Source organism: Histomonas meleagridis (assembly GCF_020186115.1).
Source record: "Histomonas meleagridis strain 2922-C6/04-10x chromosome Unknown contig_204, whole genome shotgun sequence".
NCBI classification, from domain to species: Eukaryota; Parabasalia; order Tritrichomonadida; family Dientamoebidae; genus Histomonas; species Histomonas meleagridis.
The window spans coordinates 24245-51143 of NW_027150808.1; the positions used below are offsets into that span (position 1 = coordinate 24245).

At 27.5% G+C, this 26899-nt stretch overlaps 7 protein-coding genes across 7 annotated transcripts; 4 read left to right on the forward strand and 3 right to left on the reverse strand.

The window, feature by feature from the left end:
- Positions 1-140: 140 nt before the first annotated feature.
- On the forward strand, positions 141-2870 carry GO595_003455 (UPF0505 protein C16orf62-like; the record flags this gene model as incomplete). Its single annotated transcript, XM_067916477.1, has 1 exon — positions 141-2870. The coding sequence occupies one exon, from the start codon at positions 141-143 to the stop codon at positions 2868-2870; it is 2730 nt and encodes a 909-aa protein (XP_067776312.1).
- A 6750-nt stretch (positions 2871-9620) lies between these two features.
- GO595_003456 (uncharacterized protein) lies at positions 9621-10793 on the forward strand (the record flags this gene model as incomplete). The annotated part of the gene is made up of 1 exon (XM_067916479.1): positions 9621-10793. The coding sequence occupies one exon, from the start codon at positions 9621-9623 to the stop codon at positions 10791-10793; it is 1173 nt and encodes a 390-aa protein (XP_067776313.1).
- A 635-nt stretch (positions 10794-11428) lies between these two features.
- Positions 11429-13186, reverse strand: GO595_003457 (Serine/threonine-protein phosphatase 2A 65 kDa regulatory subunit A beta isoform; the record flags this gene model as incomplete). The annotated part of the gene is made up of 1 exon (XM_067916480.1): positions 11429-13186. One exon carries the CDS (start codon positions 13184-13186, stop codon positions 11429-11431), a length of 1758 nt encoding a protein of 585 aa, XP_067776314.1.
- Positions 13187-17366: 4180 nt separating this feature from the next.
- On the reverse strand, positions 17367-17756 carry GO595_003458 (uncharacterized protein; the record flags this gene model as incomplete). The annotated part of the gene is made up of 1 exon (XM_067916481.1): positions 17367-17756. One exon carries the CDS (start codon positions 17754-17756, stop codon positions 17367-17369), a length of 390 nt encoding a protein of 129 aa, XP_067776315.1.
- Positions 17757-18361: 605 nt separating this feature from the next.
- GO595_003459 (UDP-xylose transporter 1-like) lies at positions 18362-19402 on the reverse strand (the record flags this gene model as incomplete). The annotated part of the gene is made up of 1 exon (XM_067916482.1): positions 18362-19402. One exon carries the CDS (start codon positions 19400-19402, stop codon positions 18362-18364), a length of 1041 nt encoding a protein of 346 aa, XP_067776316.1.
- Positions 19403-21026: 1624 nt separating this feature from the next.
- Positions 21027-24827, forward strand: GO595_003460 (adenylate kinase 9; the record flags this gene model as incomplete). Its single annotated transcript, XM_067916483.1, has 1 exon — positions 21027-24827. The coding sequence occupies one exon, from the start codon at positions 21027-21029 to the stop codon at positions 24825-24827; it is 3801 nt and encodes a 1266-aa protein (XP_067776317.1).
- Positions 24828-26511: 1684 nt separating this feature from the next.
- On the forward strand, positions 26512-26790 carry GO595_003461 (uncharacterized protein; the record flags this gene model as incomplete). The annotated part of the gene is made up of 1 exon (XM_067916484.1): positions 26512-26790. One exon carries the CDS (start codon positions 26512-26514, stop codon positions 26788-26790), a length of 279 nt encoding a protein of 92 aa, XP_067776318.1.
- Positions 26791-26899: the final 109 nt, after the last annotated feature.

Sequence of the window (26899 nt, forward strand, 5' to 3'; positions counted from 1 at the left end):
CATTAAATCCTTGTGTACAATGTTTTTCTAAATTTAATCTTTTTCAGTTGGGGTACACCAAATTGACGAATGTTTGTGATACAAATTGTGAGATACGATAGCGAAAAGTGACGTTTTTAAACCGCAACAACCACCGCCATATGTCAAAAGAAGTTTATAATCTCACTCCAATCAATAAAGATCCTGATGTTCTTCTTGGATATCATAAGATCACTCCCAAAGTTTCTCAAATTGATATACTCGCTCAACAAGTTTCAGTTGACGAAGCTTTTAATATTGATTCAACCAAAACAGAAGATCCATTTGCCGAATCCAATCAAAGCACTCATACAACCACTAGCCTTCAATCTCGCTGGAGTAAATTCAAGAATCATTGTCTTTCTTCTTTCCAAACTCGTGCAAGTGATTTCATGAAAGAAGATGAAAACTTCCTTTTATTGTCCAAACGTGTACGTGATAGACTTGCAGAGCTATCAGTTACTAGTGATGAAGCTAAACAAATTACATTTATGCAACATAATGAAGAACAACTTCGTCGTAAAATTAAACGTCAAAGTGAAACATTAGAAGTATTATATCAAGAATCCAAACATTGGGAGATGATTGAATTAATTTCCAAGACATGTGAGCTTTTAATCAATACCAGATCACCACAATTTTATCCAGCCCAATTTATGTTAGTATTAGAGCTTGTAGAACATTTTGGGACCATAGTTTATAATCGTATTTCGTCACATTCCGCATGTGAGAAAGGTCAAAATTATGTTGATACGAAAGATGGATGTCGAGAACTCTTATGCTTAAACTGGGCAATGATCTTATGTCGTACCGCCCGATTATTACCACGTCTTCTTCTTCAAATAGCTTTTTTGCGTTGTTACAAATTTCATCCTTACAAAAGTGCCACGGAATCCGTTAAGCAGATCATCAAAGCGATTCCTGGGTTAGGGTCAGGTTCATCAGGGATATATGTTCGCTCATATTTAGTCTATACCATTTATACATATTTACCGGAGACTCATTGTGAATTATTATTACCATTATTTACATCATATGTTCATTTTTTATTATATTTCAAAGACGAAGGATTTAAACGACAATTTAATAAAATCAGTGAATATACATTTAATAAGTATATCGAGACACATAAACCAGCGTTAGAGTTCTTAATTTCTACATTAGTTTCAGTCAGTGATACAAATTTCTTAAAAGAAATTCTCGACGAGTTTTATAACGCAGGTAAACCTTCATCATTTATCTTATCGATATTATTAGATCAATTTCCATCTAAGTTCATATCGAAGATATATAATGTTGTGTTAATGTTAATTGATAAAAGTGATGATGTAATATCACATTCGATTTTATTATATAAGTTAATAAACTCAATGTTGAACGTGAAGTTGACAGAAGGTTTCGTAGAGTTCATGAATGAAATATGGAATCGAATGGGCAAATTCACAAACATTGAAGATTTCATATACGTTGCATCTCCATTAAGTAAATTCATTGCAAAGTTTTGTCAGCCACATTACTTGAATTACTTTTTAAAGAATGTTGTTACATTATTACGTAAGAACATTCAAATGTCATTAACAGATAATAATAATCTTAAAAACATTGGAATCAAGAATGAAAAGATTAGTAATAACATATCACAATGTGTATCCGAATGTATAATTAATGCAGTAACAGCCGGCAAAAACTTTTCGGAAGTATTACAACATATTAATTCGATTGTCGACTTAATGGATTTCTTAAATGAAGAATCACTTGTTGAAATCTCTCGTTTCATCTTAAATGATATCTCTGTTAAACCATTTGAGTTAAATGATCCATTATGTGTCCGAATTCTTTTAGAGTTATCACAGATATTATATCAATCATTAAATATATTATCACCTGTCGACGTTATCGAGAAGACGAATCAAGTCATCGAATGGTTTTTGTTTCATGTTGATTTCGGTAATAATTTCGAAGCGCATTTAAACTTTTTACTTTCTGCACGTTCTTCATTTCCTTCAAGTGATCGAATATTATCTACTATAAGTCGAATTAGTTTTCGATTATCGACATTAGTTTATTCTAAGAAACGTAATAATTATGATGTAATCACACGATCATTTTTATCATTTTCATTTGTAACTATTCCAACAATTACAAATATCATTGAACGATCGAAATTATTATTATTAGGTACAAATGTATCATTAATATGTAATGTAATATGTTTTACTAATTCGTTTTATGATGAGTTCATTAAAATCATTGATGAAATACCATTAAAGAAAGATATTTATGAGTTATATATCCAAACATTAAATTTGTTATTATTAATTCCTTCAAGTAATATATCAAACGAACCATATGAAAACATACGAAAATTCATAATACAAATCATTCGTATGAATTGGTCCGATTCAGAACCTGTTGACTTTGCACTCGAATCAATTATTATGATGACGCATTCATTAAGAAGTGAATACGTGTTACATATCGATAACGTGAATAGTAACGACGTTTTGTTCGCAGGAAATTCCGAGTTTAAAGTAAATGGTAAAAAATTCATTAACCAAATGGTGCCCCGTTTCATGAACGCATTACAAAGATATGGAGAAAAAGGTGTAATCGCATTGAAAACTAAGGTGCCATTGATTGCTTTGCACGCTATAAGCGCTTTCGTGGACGTGTTTGAGTTGGATGACAAAAACGAATTGTTGAAATTGTTGGAGAAGTTGTTGACATTCGTGAAGAAAGGTGATAATAAGAAAATAGTCGATATAAAGGAAAAAGTGTCGAAGCACTTGAATTACGTGTTCAGTAATAACGAAGAAGCACAAAAGTTTCTGGAGGTGTTTGATGAAAAATAAATAAAAATAATAATAAGTTTTGGAATTACTTTTTTGAAATATTTTATTATTTTCCTTTTCGACTCGTCACAGCTAAGAACAAAAATCGTCAAAACAAATTTGATAACTTCATATGTATAAGTTATTAATATTGAAATTAATGTTAACTAAATATTTTGACTTTTTATTTGTTGATAGATTTTTCTTGTCCCTTTATGTACATTCTTTTTGTGTTTGAAAAAATCTTCAAAAACTTAATAGTTAATCAACAAAAGGTAATTAAATTATCATTCTTTTCCCTATAAATTTCATGCAAGATAAAATCACAGACTTCAATTAACTCAAAATATTCAAAACTTAATATCAGTAGGTGATAATAAAGATTATAAAGATGTTAGAAAAAATATTCAACATCTAATTGAATCCAAGTATTACCTACTTTTTTAAGTTTTAATTAGAATTTTTATTTTATAATAATTGTTTTTTACTTATATACACAATTATATAACATTAAGTTAATAAATGTGACAGTCTTTCTTAGATTTACCAAATAATTCAAATGAATTCTAAATATAATATTGAAAGATTATATCATTAAAATAGATTTTAAATTAAAGCAACAAATATTTTTACCTTTCATTTTAATGATATCCTGTTTGTCAAAAAGTTTTTCTATTTCTGTGTATCCGTTTTTAGCTGCACATAAAGGTGCTGTCATAAAAGATTTAAATAAAATCCAAATCTTATTCTGAAAAATCATTTTAATTAAATAAATATTAAGCAAAGTATATTAATATCTACAGCATAAATATCAATTCTTTCTTGCTCAAGAAGTAATTTAACTATGTCTATGTAACCATCTGCAGAAGCATACATTAGAGCTGTCCAAATTAATATATTTGAATACCAAATAGTATTTTGAAATGAAAAAACATCAAAAGAGATATTAAATAAAACATTAAAATATTTCTAATATTTATTTCAATTCCTTCTTGCTCAAGAAGTAATTTAACAATGTCTATATATCCATTTTTAGTTGCACATATAAGTGCCGTATTAAATAATTTACATAATTTCCAAATATATAATAAAAACATCAAATTAAGTAAATATATATTAAATTAAAAATATAAATGTCTTTAGCATTGATTTCGTTTTCTTCATTATTAAGTGGAAGTTCTTCAATTTCTGTTTCATAAGGTGTGAATTTAAGTAGTGTATAAAATGCTTTAAATAAATCCCAAATATTTGTTTGAATTATTAAAAAAATTAATGAAAATATTATTATTAGTGCTAATTAAACTTTTCCGTCGTTCAATAAATAAATTGACTATTTCTATAAATCCTTTTTCAGCTGCTAAAATAAGTGCAGTTTTAAATGATTTTTATAATTTCCAAATAATATTTTGAATTATCAAATCATTTAAATATATATTAAATATAATGGATAAATATTTTTATCACTAATATCAATCCCTGAATATGCAAGAAGTAATTTGACCATTTCTGTGTTACCATTCAAGGATCCTATCATAAGTGCTGTGTTAAATGATAAAAATAATCACCAAATTATATATTGATATATCAATATTATAAAATAAATATCAAATAAAATATGTAAAAATTTTGAATATTAATATTTATTTCTTTTTGTTCAAGAAGTAATTTAAAGATTTCAATATTATTACTTTTTAAAGAATACATAAGTACTGTGTCAAATATATTAAATAATCTCCAAATATTATTTTGAAACGTCAAATAATTAATATGAATATTAAGTAAATTCAATAAATATTCTTTGCATTAATATCAATTCCATCTTTTTCAAGAAGCAAATTAAATATATCGATTTTATTACTTTTCAAAGAGTACATAAGTACTGTGTCAAATATATTAAATAATCTCCAAATATTATTTTGAAACGTTAAATAATTAATATGAATATTAAGTAAATTCAATAAATATTCTTTGCATTAATATCAATCCCATCTTGTTCAAGAAGTAAATTAAATATATCGATTTTATTACTTTTCAAAGAGTACATAAGTGGTGTATCAAATAGTTTAAATAATTTCCAATTATTAATATAAAATATTAAATAATTAAAATCAATTTTAAACAAAATATTTCAATATCTTTTGCATTAATATCAATCCCATCTTGTTCAAGAAGTAAATTAAATATATCGATTTTATCATATTTCAAAGATAACATAAGTACCGTATTAAATAATTTTAATAATCGTCAAATTATGCTTTGATACATTAAAATATTGAAACCAATTTTAAACAAAACATTCCAATATCTTTTGCATTAATATCAATACCATATTGTTTTAGAAGTTGCATAAATATTTTGAAATTATTATTTTTTAAAGATAATATAAGTGCTGTATCACAAAATTTAAATGAATTCCAAATATTCTTTTGAAACATTAAATAATAGATATGAATATTAATTATATTTAGATAATATTTTTAGAATTAACATCAATCCCTTTTTGTTCAAGAAGTAATTTACTTATTTTATTTTTATTATTTTTTATTGATAATATAAGTGCTGTATCAAATAATTTGAATAATCACCAAATAACGCTTTGATACATAAAATAATAAAAATCAATTTTAAATAAAACAAATTAATATCTTTTGTATTAACATCAATACCTTCTTGTTCAAGAAGTAATTTAAACATATCAATTTTATAAGTTTTTAGAGATAATATAAGTGCTGAGTCAAATAGATTAAACAATTCATAAATATTATTTTGAAATATTGAATAAAAGGTATAAATATTAAACACAATTAATTAATATTTTTCGAATTAATATCAATTCCTTTTTGATTAAGAAGCATTTTGAATATTTCAATTTTATAATTTTTTACTGATATTATAAGTGCTGTATCAAATAATCTTATGAATTTCTATTAATTATTTTAAAACATGAAATTGTAAAAATTGATTTTAAATCAAACAAATTAATATCTTTTGTATTGATATCAATACCTTCGTATTCAAGAAGTATTTTTGCTATATCAATTTTATTATTCTTTAAAGATAATATGAGTGCTGAGTTAAATAAATTAAATTTTTCCCAAATATTATTTTAAAATATCAAACAAAAAACACAAACACTAAATACAATCAATTAATATTTTTAGCATTAACATCAATTCCTTTTTGTTCAAGAAGCAATTTGAAAATTTCGATTTTATCATATTTTAAAGATAATATAAGAGGTGTATCAAATAATTTCAATAATTTCCAAATATTATTTCAAAATCTTCAACTATTAAAACCAATATTAAGTCAATCTAATAAATATTTTTGGAATTAATATCTAATCCTTTTTGTTCAAGAAGTAATTTTACTATATCTACACAACCATTTTTTATTGCTAATATAAGCGCAGTATCAAATAATTTAAATCATTTCTATATATTATTTTGAAATATTATTTAATTTAAATATACTTTGAATATTACATTTAAATTGTTTTTGTATTGAAATCAACTCCTTTTTGTTGAAGAAGCTGTTTAGCTCCATTTATAAAACCTGTTTTAGATGCAGATATTAGTGCTGTACAAAACAATTTAAATAATTTCCATATATTTATATCAGATATCAAATTATATGAATAAATGTTAAATATGATAATTAAATATTTTGAGCATTTACATTAATACCTTCATGTTCAAGAAGTAATTTAATTATTTCTGCATGACCATTTTTTGCAGCTAAAATAAGTGCTGTATCAAATAAATCAAATAATTACCAAATGTTATTTTGATATTTGAAATTACAAAAACCATCTTTAAATTAAATAATTAAAAGTTTTTAGTATTGACATCTATTCCTTTTTGTTCAAGGAGTAATTTAACTATTTCTGGATGACCATTTTCTGAAGCCAAAATAAGTGGTGTATTAAATAAATTAAATAATTACCAAATGTTATTTTGATATTCTAAATTCTTAATAGAAATAATAAAAAAACACTAAAAATATTTTTAATATTAATTTTAATATCTTCTTGTTCGAGGAGTATTTTAACTATTTCTGGATGACCATTTTTGGATGCTAGATTAAGAGATGAATCAAACAACTCATACAATTCCCAAACGTTGTTTTGAAACATCAAATTATATGTGTAAATGATAAATAAGATATTTCAATACTTTGTGCATTTATATCATTTACATCGTGTTCAAGAAATAGTTTAAATATTTCACTGTAACCATTTTCTGCAGCAACCATAAAAGCAATATAAAATATTTTGAGCAATTTCCAGATATTATTAGAAAACATGAAATATTTGAAATAAATTTTAAAGACTATAATTAAGTATTTTTAGCATTTGTATCAATATTTTTATGTTCAAGTAATAATCTAACGATTTCAGTGAGACCTTTCCTAATTGCATAAATAAGTGCGGAATCATATAAAATGATAAATTTCCAAATGTTATTTTTAGGGTTTAAATTTTTGAAATGAATATTAAAATCTATAAATATATATCTTTAGTATTAATATTGATTCTTTCTTTTTTAATAAGCAATTTAATTATTTCTATATGACCTTTATTAATTGCATAAATTAGTGCTGATTTAAAAAATTTAAATAGTTTCCATATATCATTTTGATACTCGAAATAAATATAGTAGAAATTATAAAAAATAGATTTATATCTTTAAAATTAATATGAATTTCTTCATGTTTAAGGAGTAACGCAACTATATCTGTCATACCAAATTTAGACGCCCAAATAAGAGGTGTTCTAAACAAATTAAATAATTTCTAAATATTATATTGATATTATATATCATTAAAATGAATATTAAATCTAAAAAACAAACGTCATAAATATTTACATTAATTCCTTCTTGTTCAAGGAGTAATTTCACAACTTTTTCTTGCATGTATGAAGTAGCGACTGTAAGTGCTGTATCAAATAATTTGATTATTTTCCAAAAGTTACTTTGAAGCCATAAATAACAAAAACCAATTTTAAAAAAATCAATAAAATATTTTTAGCAGCAAAATCAATTCTTTTGTCATTGACAAGTAATTTTACAATTTCTAAGTCACCATTTTGAGATGCAATTGTTAGTGCTGTATGAAAAAATTTTAATAATTTTTATTTGTTGTTTAAAAATGAAAGTTAAAAAGTAATACTAGATATATTAAATAAACGCCAACAATATTAATATTCGTTTGATCATGCTCAAGAAATAACTTTACTAATTCAGAGTTACCTTTTGTAGATGCATAAATAAGTGGTGTATCATATATTATGAGTTATTTCCAAATATTATATTAAAATATTAAATTATACTAAAAAACTTTACTAACAAAACAAAACAAATATTTCTTATATTAACATTTATTTTTTTTTGTTGAAGTAGATATTTGACCATTTCTATTTGCCCAAATTCAGTTGCTATCATAAGTACTGTTTTAAATGTTATGAATAATTATTGAAAATTATTATGAAATTTTGAATTATAAAAACAAATTTTAAATAAAGTAATAAAATATTTTTCTCATTGATTTCAAATTGCTTTTGTTCCAAAATATAATTGAAAAGTTCAATATTTTCTGATTCAGCAATATCAAAAAAGATATCTTTTGTAATTATACTTGCTTCATGATAATGTTTGATGATGAATATATTTCCAATTCTTGCAGATTCATGAATAGCAGATACAGTAATTATAATTCCTTCTTTAATCAAATAAATGAAGATTTCATAGTTATGATATGTAATACATGGCGCTGCTAATGAGTTAATATTAATTTTAATGATTTTATTTTCATAAAGATATTTAAAGATATCATTTCGATGAAATTGAATTGCTGCTTCATAAGCATCTTTGAATGTTGAATGATTTTGTACGCATAAATGAATTATTTCTGCATTTCCACCTGCAACTGCATATTTACCTGTGTTAGTTACATTAGCATTATTCATAAGTAAATATTTAAAACATTTAATTGATCCAAAAAATGCGGCATAATCAATTATTGTAACATTCTTTTGATTAATAAATGAACATCTTTCATAAAGTGATGGTTTTATTGTTTGATTAAAATTAAAATTTGTTTGTGATGATATTTCTTGAAGTTTTTCCATTTCATCATTTCGAATTATTTTTGCTATTTCACCTGGATTAACTCCTTCTTCAATTAATTGCTTATGAAGTTCCCAATCATTTTTTGAAAGTTCTTCATAATTTTTTAAAAAGATTTTTTCTATTTTAGTGAGACAATTTCTTTTATTTTCTATTTCTGTTTTATAATGCGCAAAATAATGAGAAGAAATTTTTTTAGTAATATTTTCGTTAAGTAATTTTCGTTCAATCATTTTGTTAATTAAAAAATATGATTCCTGTGTGTTCTTGTCAAGTAAAAAAATTGTAAAAACATTCGAGATTTTATGTTCACTTTTGTGCATTTCTTCATATTTTTCAATTTCATTTATAAAATCCAATATCACATTTGAATCATTAATTCCAATGGCATATGTATAATAAGCAATTTGACTAACAATTTGATTTAGAGAGTATGGATAATTATTATCAAAAATTTGCTTAATGATTGAATTCGCTGATTGAGAAATATTTTCCACATTTAATCCATTAATAGTATTTTGTATTTGTTGGAGCATTTCGATATCATCTAGTGTTTCCATTTGAGTTTTTTTTTGGATTTTTATTCTTTACGATCTTATTGAATATACTCCGATACAATATAAAGCAATCAAATTTTGTTCAAATGAGTAGCTCGTTAAGGCTTCGCCCAAAACCTGATTATATACCATCATTACAAGACTATAAACTTGCAAAAGAATGTTGTAGAGCATCAACAGAATATTTTTGCAATGAACTTAATATTAATCAAATCAGGTTACGTCAACCACCAGATACTCTTGCAAATCCAACCGAAATTCTAGACAGAAAATATGAAGAATTCAAATCATTTATACCAAGCCCTACATCTAAGAATGGTAAAATTCAAAATTCCAGTGTTCATCATTTATTCTTTCTTCATCTTTTCCCACAATTTATGAAAAGCAAAAAGTACGAGGCTGCTATTCATTATGCCGAAGCTATGTATAGTAAGATTCCTAATTATTCCTTAATCATTTATTTCGGTTATTTATCATCGTTATGCAAACCCAATGCTGATCAAGAAGAAATAGAATTTTCTCGTGATATTGAAAACTCGTATATCAGTAAGTTAGATATTCCACATTTTACACATTTACTTGATGAGCTAAATGCAATGTTAACGCAACGATTTAAACCAATTTTGACCACATTAATAATGTTTGATACCACTGATCTTCAACGTAATATGTATGAACAAGTTCACGTCATACCAATTCTCCAATCAAATTGTTATGAATTTCAGTCATCGTATCAAATCTGCGAAGACCTCAACAAGAAACGACTTTCTACAATGAAGCGAATGCCTATTTTACAAACCACATCCGAAGGTATTCAGTTACCGGAATCTGATACATCTAAATACGATGACAATGATATCATTTCATTAGTTTTAGAGGACAAATGGAAAGAAGCGATGATATTATCCACCAGACATTTACAAAAGAACCCGAATGATCCGATGTTTTTAGTGCATCAGATTCTATCGTTATATAAAATAGGGAAAATTCACGACGCGATAAAAGTTTGCACACATGCGTATGAGTTATATAAAGCGGGAATTTTGTTGTACATTAGAGCAACACTTTGGCTGTCACTTGGCGAAACATATTATGCGAAATCGGATTTGCTGAAAATTGTTGACGCAGATTTCGTACAAAATTTTATGGAAGGCGATGAAGGAGAATACTCTTTACATCCGCCAGTGGACGCAATAGATATAGAAATATTGGCTAAGGCGGCAAATATGAGGTTAAAAACAAATAAAATGAATAATTAATAATATGTAAAATGTATTATAATAAATATCTCTTCTTTAAATATTTTAGGTGAAAAAAAATAATTTAATGCTCAAAACGATTTAAACATTTATTAATCATAAATATTGTATCCCAATATCTATATTACCCAAAAATTATCAATTAATACCTTTCTTAAGGCTTGGATAAGAAAGCTTAATTTGGCAATAAAACTCAGCTGTGAATAATAAACATATAAAAACTTTACACTCTAGAGCAACATGATATCACTGATATCTAAGAAATTATCAATCACTTTTGATAAAAATATGTGTCAAAAAGAAAAATCTTTATAATTATTTTGGTAATTTAGAAAAAATTTCTTTGCAAACATTAATATATTGCCCTTATAATTAAAAAATTGTTTTTTTATCCATATTCTAAATTAGATAACAATACATTATTAAGTGAATTGCTGCTGGATATTTTTGAAGAATAATATATATATATATATATATCAAAATTCATGTTTTAATTGTTTCTAACAGTAAAAGTAGTTTGCTTACTAAAAATAGAGGCGTTCCAAAGAATAAATCTAAAACATATTGTTACTTCAAATCTTAAAAGCGACAAGAATGAATTTTATACAAACATTTAAATATATATTTAAAAAACATTAAACATTGGCTTGATCAGCAAAATATCTAACGTCGGGATCGCTATCGTTTTTCAACAGCTTCAAAATAACGTTCACCTGGATTTTGCCTTTTTCGTCGGCAAAATTCAACAATTTCACCAAAGTTTTTGCCGCTAAGATTCTAACGTTTGGGACTTGGTCCGAAGCCATTAAAATAACTGAAGGCAAAACTCTTTCTGAAAGATCTTCAGCCGAAAGAACATTACATAAATTCCAAACAGCGGAAAGAGAACTTTGTCTAACAGAGTAAATTGGTGAGTAATTCAGTTTCATTAAGGTTGAAATTATAAAATCTTTAGCTTCAGGATTTCGAATTATTATATCAGGCAAAACTTTACAAATTTCATCTCTAACAATAAAAACAGAATCTTCCATCCAATTCTGTATCACAGGAATTATTTGTTCTGTAAATGCTTCTTGATTAATATATTGTAAAAAACTACAGAACATTTGTATTATCTCAATTTTTATTCTAAAATCAACTTTTGTCGATATTTCTAACAGTTTTGGAAATATTGCTTGTGTAACTGCATAAGAATCTACTTCTGTAAAATATGTCTTAAGACTTCGTAATAATGCAATTACTATATCTCGTTCATTATCACTTAAAAGCGATACCATTACAGGATATAGTTGTTCAACTTCAATTTCTTCATCTGTAATTTTTGTGAATATTAATATATCTTTTGCAACTTCTTCTCGTACTTGCTTAAATCGATCATTTGATAATTCTGTAATTTCTGGTATAATTGAGTCATTAAAAAATTGAGGTACTTTTGCGAGATATTCAATACTTTGCTTACAACATAATACTGCTGCTGTTTTAACTTCTGGATCTAAATCTCGTAACAAATAAAGGATGATTGACCCAATATCACTACCGATTAAATCACTTGCAAAATATGGTACAAGCATAGATAATGCTTTGGCCATATTTGCTCGAACCCACCAACTACTATCTTTTGATAAAGTTCGAGCTATCGGTACCAGGATGTTTTGCCTGTCATTACTTAGAACTTTAGCAGCAGCGGCAGGGAGACATCCTGGTATCATAACTCGAACGCTTTCATCGTCATCGTTAACGTTCTTCTCAAGGATTTGACGAACGACTTCATTCATGACGACGTTTTGTTTCATGACATTCAGAAGAGCTGGAATAGAATGAAGAGCTGCACGCCTTAAAATAGGCGTTTCTTCTTTTCGTGTACATGAAATAAAATATCTTCTTAATTTTGCTTTGTTAAGATCTGAAACAAGATCATATAAATCTGGTAAAAGAATACAAGCAGAAATACGAAGGGTCGCTGATTTATCGGTTTGTTGAAGAAATAAATCATTAAATAAATTCATGACAATTGTATCACTTGAAGATGTTGATATTTGTGAACAAACAGAAACAACTGAACGAATTGCTTTCTCACGTACAAATGTGTCTTCTGTGGCTAAATATTGTTTAAGAGGTGTTAATAAAACATGTGCATATTGTGAACCACCAACGTACTTTACAAAAATCCCAAGTTGTCGAGCAATAATAGATTGAACTTCAGCATCAAAATTAACTTGACCTTGTGAAAGAAAAGGAAGAAGTTTACTTCGAGTATTTTCAGGTCCAAGTGCAGCAGCAATTAACCACATGTTTTCTGCTGTAAATATTTTTTCTTGAACTATATCTGAATTGATTCCTTGTGTAAATAACTCTAAAATTGTTTCTGGGTCAATTTCTTCTTCTTCTTCCATTTTTTAATTGTGAAAAAATAATATTGTCAAAATAATTTCTTAAAAATTACTTTGGACAAATTTATTAACGGCTGCCTTAAATTTGAATATCGTAAAGTATTTAATACTATCTAAAAAAAAAGTAGATTCTAAAAAAAAATTTCATCCTTGATGAGAAAAATTAATTTAGTAAACAAAATAATATCATCAGATGATAATTCTTCATTTTCTGATGGTATGTCTAGTGATGATTCTATAGAAAATTCTCTTCAAGAAGATGATACAATAGGCTTTGCTCCATCTTCTCCTTTTTATTATCTTTCAATGATGGAACATCTTAATAACATTGATTCAAGTGTTTCAGAACATAGTCAATTATCAGGGTTATGCGACTTATCAGATGAAGATTATTATCTAGATCAAATGAACAAAAAATTTATTCCAACTCCAAAACCAACTCTCGAAGTCGTTCGATGTGCTGTTATAGTTTTTGCACATGCAATTTTTTATCCTAACATTCAATCGGAATATATGAAAAATAGCTCCCTATTTCTTTCATGGAGAGGCCTTCAATCCGATCATCCAAATGAATATCCAATAGCTCTTCAAGGTTCATACAAAAATGAATATCTTCGACTTAGTCCAAAAATTCGGATTTTTCCTTTTATTTCTCCAAGTGTTGAAAAGATGAACTCACTTAAATCTCTTCGTCGTGAAGTAACTCTCGGACGTGTTCTTTTTCATTTTGTCGGTTATGGATTTCCAACAGATTCTGATGATTCATTAATTTTCAATTCCAACACCGATAATCCATCACACTATACCCTTTCTAAATTATTTGAATCATTTTGTCAACCTTCTTGGTTCATTTTTGATTGTGATAATGCTGGTGCATATCTTAACGTTCTCCAGAAAACCGCCGAAAGTCAAAAAACCGTTTATCGGAATCCTTATCAAGATGATTGGTTTTGTTTTTGTGCTACATCGGCAGGAGAACAACTTCCACAGAATCGTTATCTCCCACGAGATTTTTTAACTACTTGTCTTTTTACACCTATACCAATTTCAATTTTATGTCATATTCTAAAATATTACCAAACATCTTTTTCTTCACCAAACTTTCCATTATCAAAGATAGATGAGCTTTGGGAGTCATCTAATGAGGTTCAACTTGACATAGTTTTATCATCCATTACAGGTGGAATAGCAGCAGATTATTTTCCAAGTGATAAATATCAATTATTTTTCCATCAAGACAATCTTACTTCTAACTTTTTTCGGCGGTTTATATTAGCGCAATATTTATTATCATCATTTGAAGTATATCCAATTTCACATCCTTATATCCCTAATACGACGTCACATCCCTTATGGATGGAATGGGAGTTATCTTTAGATTTATGGGTTATGTCAACTATAGTTCCACGGCCAACATTTGCATCACAATTTTTTTCACGTTCATTGACAACAATGTCCGCGTTATTATCCACACCTAAGTCACGCATAGATCAGTCATTATTATCCATCTTATTAGACTATCCATTATCAGGAATTGAAGGTGGTGATAAATCGTTTATATATTTAGTTGAATATTGTATTAAATTGCAAGAAAATCGGGAAAAAATTGCTTCAATTGTAATGTTTAATGATTTATTTTCTAAGTTAATAGCGCATGATTCTAATGACGAAGAATATCAAGCATTATCATATTTAATATTATCATTATTACAACTTGATTTAAATTTTTCATATGAAATTCATAAAGATTTAAACTTAGCGATATTACCATCGTATATATTTGATGATAAGATCAATGAAATTACACGTGCGACATTAGCAGCGATATTAGCTTCGATTGTTAATGCAATAAAAACAATTCGTTTAACATGTGCATCATCTGAATTCATTACAGCAGTAAAAGATGCAGTACAAACAGCGAAGAATCCGATTTTAATATTATGGATGTTAATCTTATTAAAGCGCTCATTCTCAGTGTTATCAGCTGATTATTCTTTGTTTTATAATACTTCATCACATATACAAGTTTCGATTTGTATCTTTCATAAGGCATATGAAGTTCGAGCAGCAGTATCATCAGCATTATCATGTTTTATGCAATCTACTGAATGTTTATCTAATTTCCAACTGATATTATTTGCTATTTCCGCATTTAATGATATGTCTTATTTAGTTCGATATCAATTATTACTTTTATTAATTCGATTTCTTTCAAGTGTTATAAATGTATCGACAATATTTATATTAAAAGAAGAACATTCATTTAATGAATTGTTTCATACTTGGTTTAAAACTAATCCGAAAACTATTGAAGAATATGCTAAAGCTGTTGATTCGATATCACATTTAGAAGATTCTTTTAATTATATTACAAGTATTGCAAAGTTTTTGATATTATATTTCTCATATGATCCACATCCTTCGATTAAAGATTTAGCGTCACGTGCATATAAACAATTCACACAAGAAGAAACAAATGATATTCGAAACCATTCAATATCACCACCATTTATATCAATGGTTTTAGATAATGAAACATTTGAAGAAGATTTTAATGAGAAAATCGAAGACGATTTCGAAAGTGATTCTGATGCATTATTTAATATTGCTATACGTCAATTTGTAAATTATCAACAAAAATCATTAAATGAAGAGAAGAATATTTCCGAATATAATAATAAAAATAATAACAAAAAGTTATTACATAATGATATACCATTTGGTAATATCGAATTTCCAACAATTAAATTACAATTAGAAGCTGAAAGTAATTTTATTAATGAGCCAATAAAAATCATTAAATATGAACCAAATAATTTAATGTCAATTATTGCAACTAACAATGAAATTTATTCCATTAATGAAGATAATACATTTAATACTAAATATAAACTTAACAAAAACTCGGTAACTAGTGAATTAGAAATTATGAATTATCATAATGAAATCATTTCAATAATATCTACAAACGATGGATGTTGTCATTTATGGAATCCATCACATAAGAACTTAAGTGTTACATGGCGATGTGACATTAATTATTTAAATGATAATTCCCCATTACATATAGCAGTATCATCTTTAAATAATAAAATCATCGCCGGTAGAGATTATAGTGCAATATCTTTATGGGATTTACCTTCACAACGTTTAATTAACGAATATAAGTTCGAAGAAAACCATAAAATTTCAACAATCGCTTCTTACCCGAATAATAATGAGTTATATGTCGTTGGTTATGATAATGGTATTGTTGATTTACTTGATATCCGTTGTGAGAATTCTCGTGTTTTAACTATATCTTTTGCTGAGAAAATTGCGTATATAAAAGGGAATAGAACTGGAGCTGATTTGTTATATATTGTAACTGAATCAGGAAGAATAATAATGTGGAATAAGTCGGAAAATTACTTAAATTCTTTTACGTTAAATAATAATTTGAAAAATAAAATTCGTTACTTCGATACTCATTTCACATTCCCGTTGTTGGCTGTGATTAATTCGGAGAACGCACCAATAATAGCATCGGCTAAAAATGGTAAAGAGTTGTATAAGGTGAACGAATTGAACCAGAATTCAGTTGTCGCGTTTCACCCAATTTTACCAATGATATCTTTCGGAACTGAGGAAGGAAGAATTTTGTCTTATAATATCGTGCAATAAAAATATGTTTTTAAATAAATATGTAAATATTATTAAGATTTTAACTATGATTGTTATATTTATTTTCATTTCTCTTAAAATAAACAGGTAAAAAACAAAATTAGAAACATAATGAAATTTCATAATTTTAGTTTAAAAAAGCATTGTCATTATACAATTCATTTTTATCCTTTGATGCATTTAGGGAAAAAACATTTGAAATATGTTGCATTAAAATTATATTTCATTTCGAAAGTTAGTCGATTTATTATTGAGTAGCACTTTTGAATGAATTGTGATGTGAAAAATGATTTTTGCTATATGTAAAGTAATTTTGAAAATGGCCGTATGGCACAATTGCCACCGGTTGAAAGTGTTTAGTTCACATACATAAATACGTAAAAACAGTTCTAAATAAACTTTTATTTAATTTTATAAATTCGCAAAATCTCTATTGAATGTTTGAATTATGATTCTGTTAAAAAAGCAACTAAATAACATCAGCAATTAAGCTTTTGTATTTGAATGTAAATTATATTCATTATCTATGTGACGATAGATTTGCCATTGACTCTGATCTACGAGTACTTGAATGATTCCTCTTCTTCTTTGTCTTCTTCTTTTTCTTTTTGACAAGGCGTGGACGTTCAACAGGCTCAGCAGAAAAGTTAAATTTCTTTTGCATAGTTTCAATTGGAATATTGAAATCTACAGCTTCACCTGGATCTGGTTCGAAAGCAATTCTCTCAAGTGTGAGATCATTTAGTTGTGGAATCAAAGCAGATTTTTCGGCAGGGAAATTTGGAATACCTTCTACATAAGAATCTATTGTAACAGAAGTATTTGTTAGAACGGTGAGTTCCCATGATTCGAGAATTGAGCGATCAAAAGCATCAAGTTTTTTCTTGACCACCTCAAATTTCTCCACCATTTTTTAGCTTAACGTTCTTGTGATCTGACCTTTAAAAACCGAAATGAAGTTAGTCAATTATTTTTAACACACACTCCAAAAAGAAAAAAAATCCATTTTTATTCTCCTGACGTTAATTGGTAAGGTTTCAGTAACTACGCTCACGCATGCAGATTAACTATCCATTTGATTAATCAGTATATCGGGATTAAACCCTAGATAAAGAAAATGCACCCAAAAGAGGAATCCAATTTTTTGGTTGGAAATAAGCATTCCTTCCAATTTTCAAAATGTGTCTTTTCTCGTTTGCTTAAATTATCCTTAATTTGTCAGGACGATCTAAGAATTTTTCTTGGCAATCAACATGATATTATTTTTTTTTAATAAAATAAAAAATGAAAAAATAGAAAGCATTATATTTCTCCAGAAAATAATCAAACTGCTTTTTTAATCGGCCGATTTTTTCCACATGTTTTGTAAGTACAAATTTTTTGAAACTTTACATCACATTTAAAAACCAAATACTTGTAAACATTTTATTACACCATAAAATATTTTCGATGCACAATTTATCACACACATTTTAACACAATTTTAATATCTATTTATCGTAAAGTTTACTTTTATCATATTTTTTCAACTTTATCTTCCTCTTCAGATAGTACTTGTTCGAATACAATTCCTTTTTTTTCATCTTCTTCCTCCATATTATCATTCCGATCCGAAGCATTATCCACATCTTTTTCCTTTTGTCTCATTTCTTTTTGTTTTATCCTTATTTCGAACACAGAATACAAAATTGCTCCGAGCATAGATATCACCAGCCCAATTATTTTCTTTTGCTTTTGCATTAAAGTTTCTGTTTGCGGAGGAGGGAATCGGATCATTCCAAAGATGAAAACAAGAATTGTTTTGGTATGACCAATTACTTGGAATGTGACAGGCCCAATTTTACCAAGCGCAATGAACGCAACAAGGTTACCATAGCAGGCAAAAATACCTGTGGATAGAATTAGAAGGATTTCTTTGAATTGGAACTTATGTAAGAATATTGATTTTTTGCCATACGTCTCTGTGAGCAAAGCGGCAGTAAAACAAATAACAAATTGGGGAAAGGCAATAACTTGGTTGTATTGTGTGCCATTAATTTTGTATGTTCGTTGAATTGACGTGGCACGAGATTGATAAACGGTTGTCGAAACAACAGCAATAATAGCTATTATTAAACCAACAATTGTAAATTCTACATCATTGACACTAAAAAGACAAAGACCTGAAAGAAGAAGTGTCAGAGAAATTAGAGATTCAATTGGTGTTGTCTGTTTTTCAAAAATATATTTGTAAAGAACCATACACGGAATGTTACAAAGTTTTGATAATTGATAAAATCCTATGGAATTAACTTTCAAGTTGAGATTTAAAAAAACAACTGAGAATGTGCCAAAAGCAGCTGTGACCCACCTTGCAAGGTGTGGAACTGTGTGATCAAATGCTATAAATCCGCACTTTCCTAAGCAATAAAGGAATATTGCACCTAATAGAAAATGATATGATGTTAAAAAAGTTGGGCATTCGAAGCCATACTTGTTCATTACTTCCTTGTTTATAAGAATTAAGGAAGTAGCTGTACAGAATGAAATACCCATAAGAATGGCAATTCCAATCATCTTTGCCCAATACCTGGAAACGGTTTTTTAATTGTTGAACGCGACCATCAAAGTTAGGGCTGCCCGACGATAAAGGCCGCACACAAATCTGACTTTTACAAATCGGTCATCGATTCAATTATTTAAGTTCAAGAATTCTTGTAAATGATAAAATTATAAGTCTTTGCACTCCAAACTATTTTTCATTTCTTTAAGGCGCTGAATTAATGCCAGAAAAAACATGATCTTAAGCTCAAAATATGGCACAAAAATCCCGAAGAAATTAAAACCGGTTTACTTAATTAAATGGGTTTGTTTGGTTTCCCACAGCCTAAAAAAGCTGTTGGGCTCAAGCACTTTTCAAGAAAACGTTTAATTTCAAATGTTAGCATAAAAAGCTAAAATGGGCATTGACGAATCAATTCTTAAAAAACAAAAAAATTGGTCAATTTTGTGCGGAGCTGTGTTTTAGTTTATTAACAACAACACACCAATCTTAAGATTAATGGGTTCAATAATTATTGAATGGCAAGGGAACAAATAAATTAAAAAAAATGTTCACCGTGGGGTTCGAACCCACGCCCTCTCGGACTAGTGCCTTAAACTAGCGCCTTGGACCACTCGGCCAGATGAACTTTCCTTTAATCCTTAAAATAATATTTTATCTAAATAAAATTATTGTTTCATCCAACCGTTATAAAACACGTTACGCTAATTGATGAATTTTCGCAAACAACTCATTGCATGTGCACAAAGCAATGAGTTTTTGCTAAACAATAAACCAATTGATTCACAAAAATATATTAAGCATACTCATATTCGAGCATATGCAAGAAACATTTTTAAATTTTTAGACTTAATGCCAAATTCATCAAATGCAACAGTTGATTCTTACAAAGAATTAATGCAAAAAATAATACATTTTTTAATTCCTAAAGCGCCTGAAAAAATTATTTTACAAAACGTTGGTGCTGATACAATTTTACATCTTAAAGAAGGTATTTCCTTTGAAGAATTTTTTTCGTGTATACTTCGATATGTTTCATTAACAATTCAATCACAAAAGGTTCAACCCATAATTGATTCTTTATTTAAAATCTTAAATTTCTTAAATCCAATTTGTGATCCAAGCATTCCCATCAAAATAAGTTCAGACCAATATAAACTTCCACTTACACATTGGTCAGCCTTTATTCAATCTATATCGAACATTCATCCATGTTTTATTATATCTGGAATCACTTCTCAAAGGACCAAATTATTCGAAAGAATTTTATCTGAAGACACAGGGTGTTTATTATTAGATATTCCCACGTTAATTCAATGGCAATTTCGACCATCAATAATTAACGATATTCATCAAAAACTTCTTAAAGGTGGTTATTTAACATATGAGGAAACCAAATCGATAATAATTCAATGTGCAAAGGACCCAATTGCAAATTATCGTGGATGGATTATTCCATCATCATTTCACAAATCCAATTTTGACTTTTCTACCTTATTTAATAGCTATAATGAATTTGAGCAGCGATGTTTTTGTATTGAATTAAATGCTTCTTTAGAAGATTTAATCATAATTTCCAAAACACGGAAATTTGATATTGAAGAAGAGAAAATTATAACGAAAATAACAATTTCTCCAATGGAATTTTCGCAACGAGTTAAACGCCGAGAATTTATAGGGAAAGAAAAAGAAGATTATGTCGAAGAAGAAGAAGATTTATTACAATCGGATGATGAATATGATGAAGAAGATGAAGAAGAAATATTACAATTATATACTCCTCCTAATTATGAAACTACAGAAGAACGATTCGATGAAACTAATGAAATAGATCCAGATGATGAAGAAACTAAGAAACGATTAATAACTCTACCAGAAGAATCAGAGTCACAAATTATTAAAAAGTTTGAATATCATGAAAATGAGAAAAAAGAATTTAATTTCCAAAACATTACAAAGAAAATTATTATTGATGCAACACAACCTTTAAAAGAGATGTCAAACATAGTATGTGATAAAGCATCGATTATTATTCCATGTATTTATCCAATGAAAAACAAAAGTGATAATGAAGAAGAAGATATAAATGATAATGATGATGAAGTTAAATATTCGATAATTGGTGAAAAATGTTTAGTTTCATTAATCGATGATAAGAAAACTATTGATGGAAATGAAGAATTCACTCTTAAATTTAATGGTTATACATTTTTGTTTGCGAATAATGAATATTTAGAAAGATTTGCTGGAAATCCACAAAAATATCTTTTGGAATTTTATCATTCTTATCATCATAAGATTCTTTTAATCGGTGGAAAAGTTTCTGGTAAGAAAACAATTCAAAAGAATTTGTCCGAATTCTTCGAATCAGAAATTGTTGACTTCGAAACTTTAATCGAAGAAACGAAAAAACGAATTCCGAAGAAAAAAGAAGAAAATAGTGATAACAATTCTATGAATGAAGATGATGAAAGTTATTCAAAAGATAATATTAACCTTATTAGTAATGACGAAAGCATTGATAACACTTCTAAAGGTAATTTCAGTGAACAAACTATTAATAGTTCCAAAGATAATATAAATATAAATGAAAATATTAATAATAGTTCTAAAGATAATATAAATATTAATAATAAATCGAAAGATGATTTTAATAGTAATGAAGAAAGTATCAGTAATAACTTCAAAAGTGAATCTGATGAAAATATTAAAATTGATACAGAAATAACTCATGAAGAAGAAGAAACGATTGAACTACAGCCAATATTTACTAATGGTTATATATCAATTGTTCCGACATTAGATGTTGAGCCATTAAAAGTGTTTAAAGAGAACGAATTACTTTCACCTGATATAATTATTATACTTGACATTGATTTAAGTAAAAAAGAAACAATAATTCAAAGACTTCCAAACATTACTCAAGCACAAGTTAATGAATTCATTAAAGAATATGAAACTTATAATGAAACGCTTAAAGATTTTATTGAAGATATTAAAACATTATCCATAAAAACGCAAGTTATTAATGGATTATTACCTATAGATGAAGTATTTTGGAATGCGGCATATTCAATATGTCCATTATTACCACGTTGTAATGATGAATATGATGATGAACCTACCATTGGTTATCTCGGTACATATTGTCCAGTCACATTAAAGGATAAAAACATATTACAAAGTGGTGATTTAACACTTGTATATGACGGATCACAATTTTCATTTTCTAATGAAGAAAATCAAGAACGATTTCGTAATGCGCCACTTGCATTTATTAAACAAAGTATACCAAATGTACCACCGCCAAGAATATTAATAATTGGAACACGTGGCTCAAGTAAAACGTCAATTGCGAATGAAATTAGTCGCATTTATAATGTAAATGTATATGAATTTCCCGAAATTATCATAAATAATAATAATAATGAAGAAGAGGAAGAAGAAGAAGAAATGAATTTTGATGATATAACAAAGAAATTATTCGAACCATTTCTAAAACAAATTATTAATGAAACTAATAACCAAAGAAATGGTTGGATCATTGAAGGTACGCCTAAAAGTACTGTTGGCGCACAAATGATGATCGATTATGAGTTAAAACCTGATTTAGTGTTTGAACTTGAACAAAATGAACAATGGGCGTTAATGCGAAATCGAAAACGTCTTAATAATGATGAAGATATCTTAAATGAAGAATCAGAAGATCAAATTATAGTCCATGAATTCTCATCAATTATATCAGAAGAATCGAATAAAGGCGAACCAATTATCATTGATACTTCACGTCGATTTACTTCTATCATGAAAATGATAAATAGAGTTTGTTTAAATGAACTTACATATCGTAAATCGTTATTTGTATCTCAAAGTTCGATTGAACTTAATGAAGATATTGAAACAATTTTTAATATGTTAAAAACTGGAAACGTTTTCATGTCACAATTCGGTCGTTATTGTCCAATATGTTTAAAAAAGAAAGGACAACTTATAATGACTGATTTAAGTATTTCTTGTAAATTTTTAAGTCGCATTTTCTTTTTCGAGACTAAAAAACATCAAGAAATATTCATGAATGATCCACTTACATATGTCTTCCAAACAAAACCACCGAATTTCCCAATAGTACCAAAGATTTCTATTTTAGGGAATTCGGAGTTATGTTTAAGGTTATCGAAGATATTAAATACTGAATTAATACGACCACGTGATGTAATTACACGAGTTGTTAAACAACATACGCCATTAGGCATGAAAATACGTGAAATTTTATCGAAAGGAAAAGCAATTGATTCGAATATATTTCGAATTGCTTTAAAGTCCGTTTTATTAAGACATGATTGTCAAATCAAAGGTTATATCATTGATGGATATCCGACTAATGTTAATGAATTAAACTTAATGAAAAACGATGATATATTACCAACAGATTTAATATTTGCGAAAGATAACGAGAAATTAATCGAATATGCAATTGAAAATTATCATAATGTAATCCAATTAATGAATGAATCAACAATTTGGTTAATGACAATTCATGCGATCAACAAATTAAATGATAATATTCAACAAAGATGGAAATCGATTTTAGCTATTGATGAAAAACGTCCTTATTGTGTATCAGCATTAAATATATCACCTGAAGAAGTATCGAATAATTTATCTAAATTTAAACATTTTTGTCCTGTTTCTTATTCTGCTGATAATATTTATGTCTCATCGATTAAAAACGATTGGGAAAACATTGTTAAATATAATGGAAATTATTATCATTTAATATCATCTGAATATAAAAACGATTTTTTAATATCGCCAATTCCATTTATATATAATTGGTCGAAAAATGACATCAAATTTACAAATATTAAAAATATCAAGAACGAAAATGTTTTCGAATTACAAATCGATGGTTATGATGTAGTCGAATTATCAAAAGGGAATTTCGTGAAAGGTTTAAATGGGATTTTCGCCGAATATGAATCGAAATTGTTTTTGTTTAGTTCCGAAGTTAATCGTAATGAATTTTGTTATAACGTTTCGAGATATTTAAAGGTGAAATTACCCGAAAATAGACCCGTCGAAGTGCCCAAATCTTTGATGCAAGTCTCATCAATGCCAACAGTCGCATATTTGGAGCAAAGTGTTGGCGACGTAATAACTGAATGCATTGTAAAAATGACTTTGATGAGACCGAAAATTCCAAATATGTCATTAAGGAAATCATTAAATGAATTCGTGGCAACTTATATTAAGGCAAATGTTAAGGATAGAGGAGATTTACTACACGAAAAATTCGAAAGAAATTTGATGAAATTAATCGAAAAAGTGGAATTGGCTGAGAAGTTAAAGAAATCTTTAGAGACACCAATGGAAATGCGAGATGAAGAAGAACATGAAAGGCTTTGTAAGTTATGGAATGATATTCAACATAAGAAATAAATTTTAAAATTGTTTTTATGTGAGCTCCGAGACAGGTGATAAAAACTGACAGAAAAATACAAAAAGTAGCAACGTGATGGTAACATGTTACAATTGTTGAACTATTCGAAAATCAATACAATGGAAGATCTTCTACTAGTTGAATTTCAAACATAAATTATGCACTAGCTACATCAAGATATCATACAAAACTAATTAATATTTTTTAAAAATGCTTCAAATTAACTTCTTCTCCTAAATTTAAAAGTTGCTTTAAAAAAAATTCATTTTCTTTTGATATTAATAAAATGAATTAAGTAAAAATATTATACTTTTTATTGAGAATTTCTTTTGTTACACATTAACTCTAATTAACAATTGTATTTTATTTCATTTTTAAATATATTTAACACCCTTTTTCTATTTATAAAGGTTATTTGATATATGAAAAAATATACAAAATTTCAAAATGAAACCTTTGAGAATAGATAATTAATCTCAAGATGTAGAATCAAAACCTCAGCAATTCAAAAGAAATTAGTAAAATATCGTTTAGATACAACAAAAAATCCAAAAACAAGAACTTATCAGCCCAAAATCCAAATGTTCTTCGTATTATGACCATTAAAATGCTTAATGCCAAAACACTTTTTAAATCACCTGATGATTTCAAAGATGATTTATCCTTTGTACTTCAATATTATCAAGATCAACTTAAACTTCATCGACTAATCGATTATAATGATTTTATGTCGTTTACTGAACAATTACTTAAACAATATCCACGTGTTGCATATGAATATCGGAAAATATATCAATACATATTAATTGATGAATTTCAAGACACTTCAATTAGTAACTTTACAATCATCAAATATATATTAGGTAATTCCCAACGCGTAACAATATTTGGAGATTGGCGTCAATACAAAAATTTTTGTGTTGAACATGACTTCGTTTTCTCTTGTAGGAACAATGAGTTGATTTCACACAATAAGCAACAAAAATCGAAAATTGTAAATTTCTTTATCCATTTATCAAACCGATTAATAATAAATCAAGAAAAAATGCACCGATATTTCGATTCGTTTGATTTTGGCTCTTGTTCCACAACTTGTTTCGGCTGGTGATCATTGTTAAGAATTTGAAAAACTTTTTTGATCAATGTTGCGAATGCTTCATGAACATTAATATTTTCGAGAGATGACGTTTCGTAAAAAATAAGGTTCTCTCTTTTGCTGAATTCAATTCCTTCTTCTGTTGAAACTTCTCGAATCGTATCAAGATCACATTTTGATCCGATAAGCATAATTACAACTCTGCTATCTGAACGTTCGCGGACAGAGCCCAGCCACCGTGAAACATTCTGAAAAGAGGATTTTCTGGAAATATCATAGAGAATAATTGCTCCAATTGCTCCGCGAAAATATGCAAGAGGGACAAACATCCGCTCTGAACCACACAAATCCCAAACTTGTGCTTTAACATGTTTGCCTTCGATTTCTAAGTTTTTTATTTTAAATTCAACACCAATTGTTATTGCTGGACAAGGAGAATCTTCATGAATACAGTGTATAAAAGATGTTTTGCCTACGCCAGTTTCTCCACCAAGAATAATTTTGCAGATCAATGGATTTTCTTGAATTTTTTGCTCCAAAACACTAGAAAAAAGTGACACCGAACCTTTTGGTTGTCACTTTTTATTATGTCGATTCTTGGAGGAGAAGAAACAACAAACACAGAGCACGAAGACGAACAAAAAAAATTACCAAACCTGGGTAAGCTCAAAGCAAACCCAAGAGCTCGCGGAAGGCGTGATAAAGTTAAATTTTTCGATTCTGCTGATTGGGCAATGAAAAGTCAGCAAGGTGATCAACAAGGAAACCCTTTACCACCAAATTTAGCATCATACACTGAACAAGGAAACGAAAATGGTGAATCTTCTTCTCTTGCAGGAAATAACGATTCACCTATAATTGGTTAAAGTGAATTAAATAAATAAAAAACATCAACAAATATAATGAGCAAATTTGTTCTTTTAAACTTTATGAAAAAATTAAATTCAATTATATTAATTTTACATCATGATATTA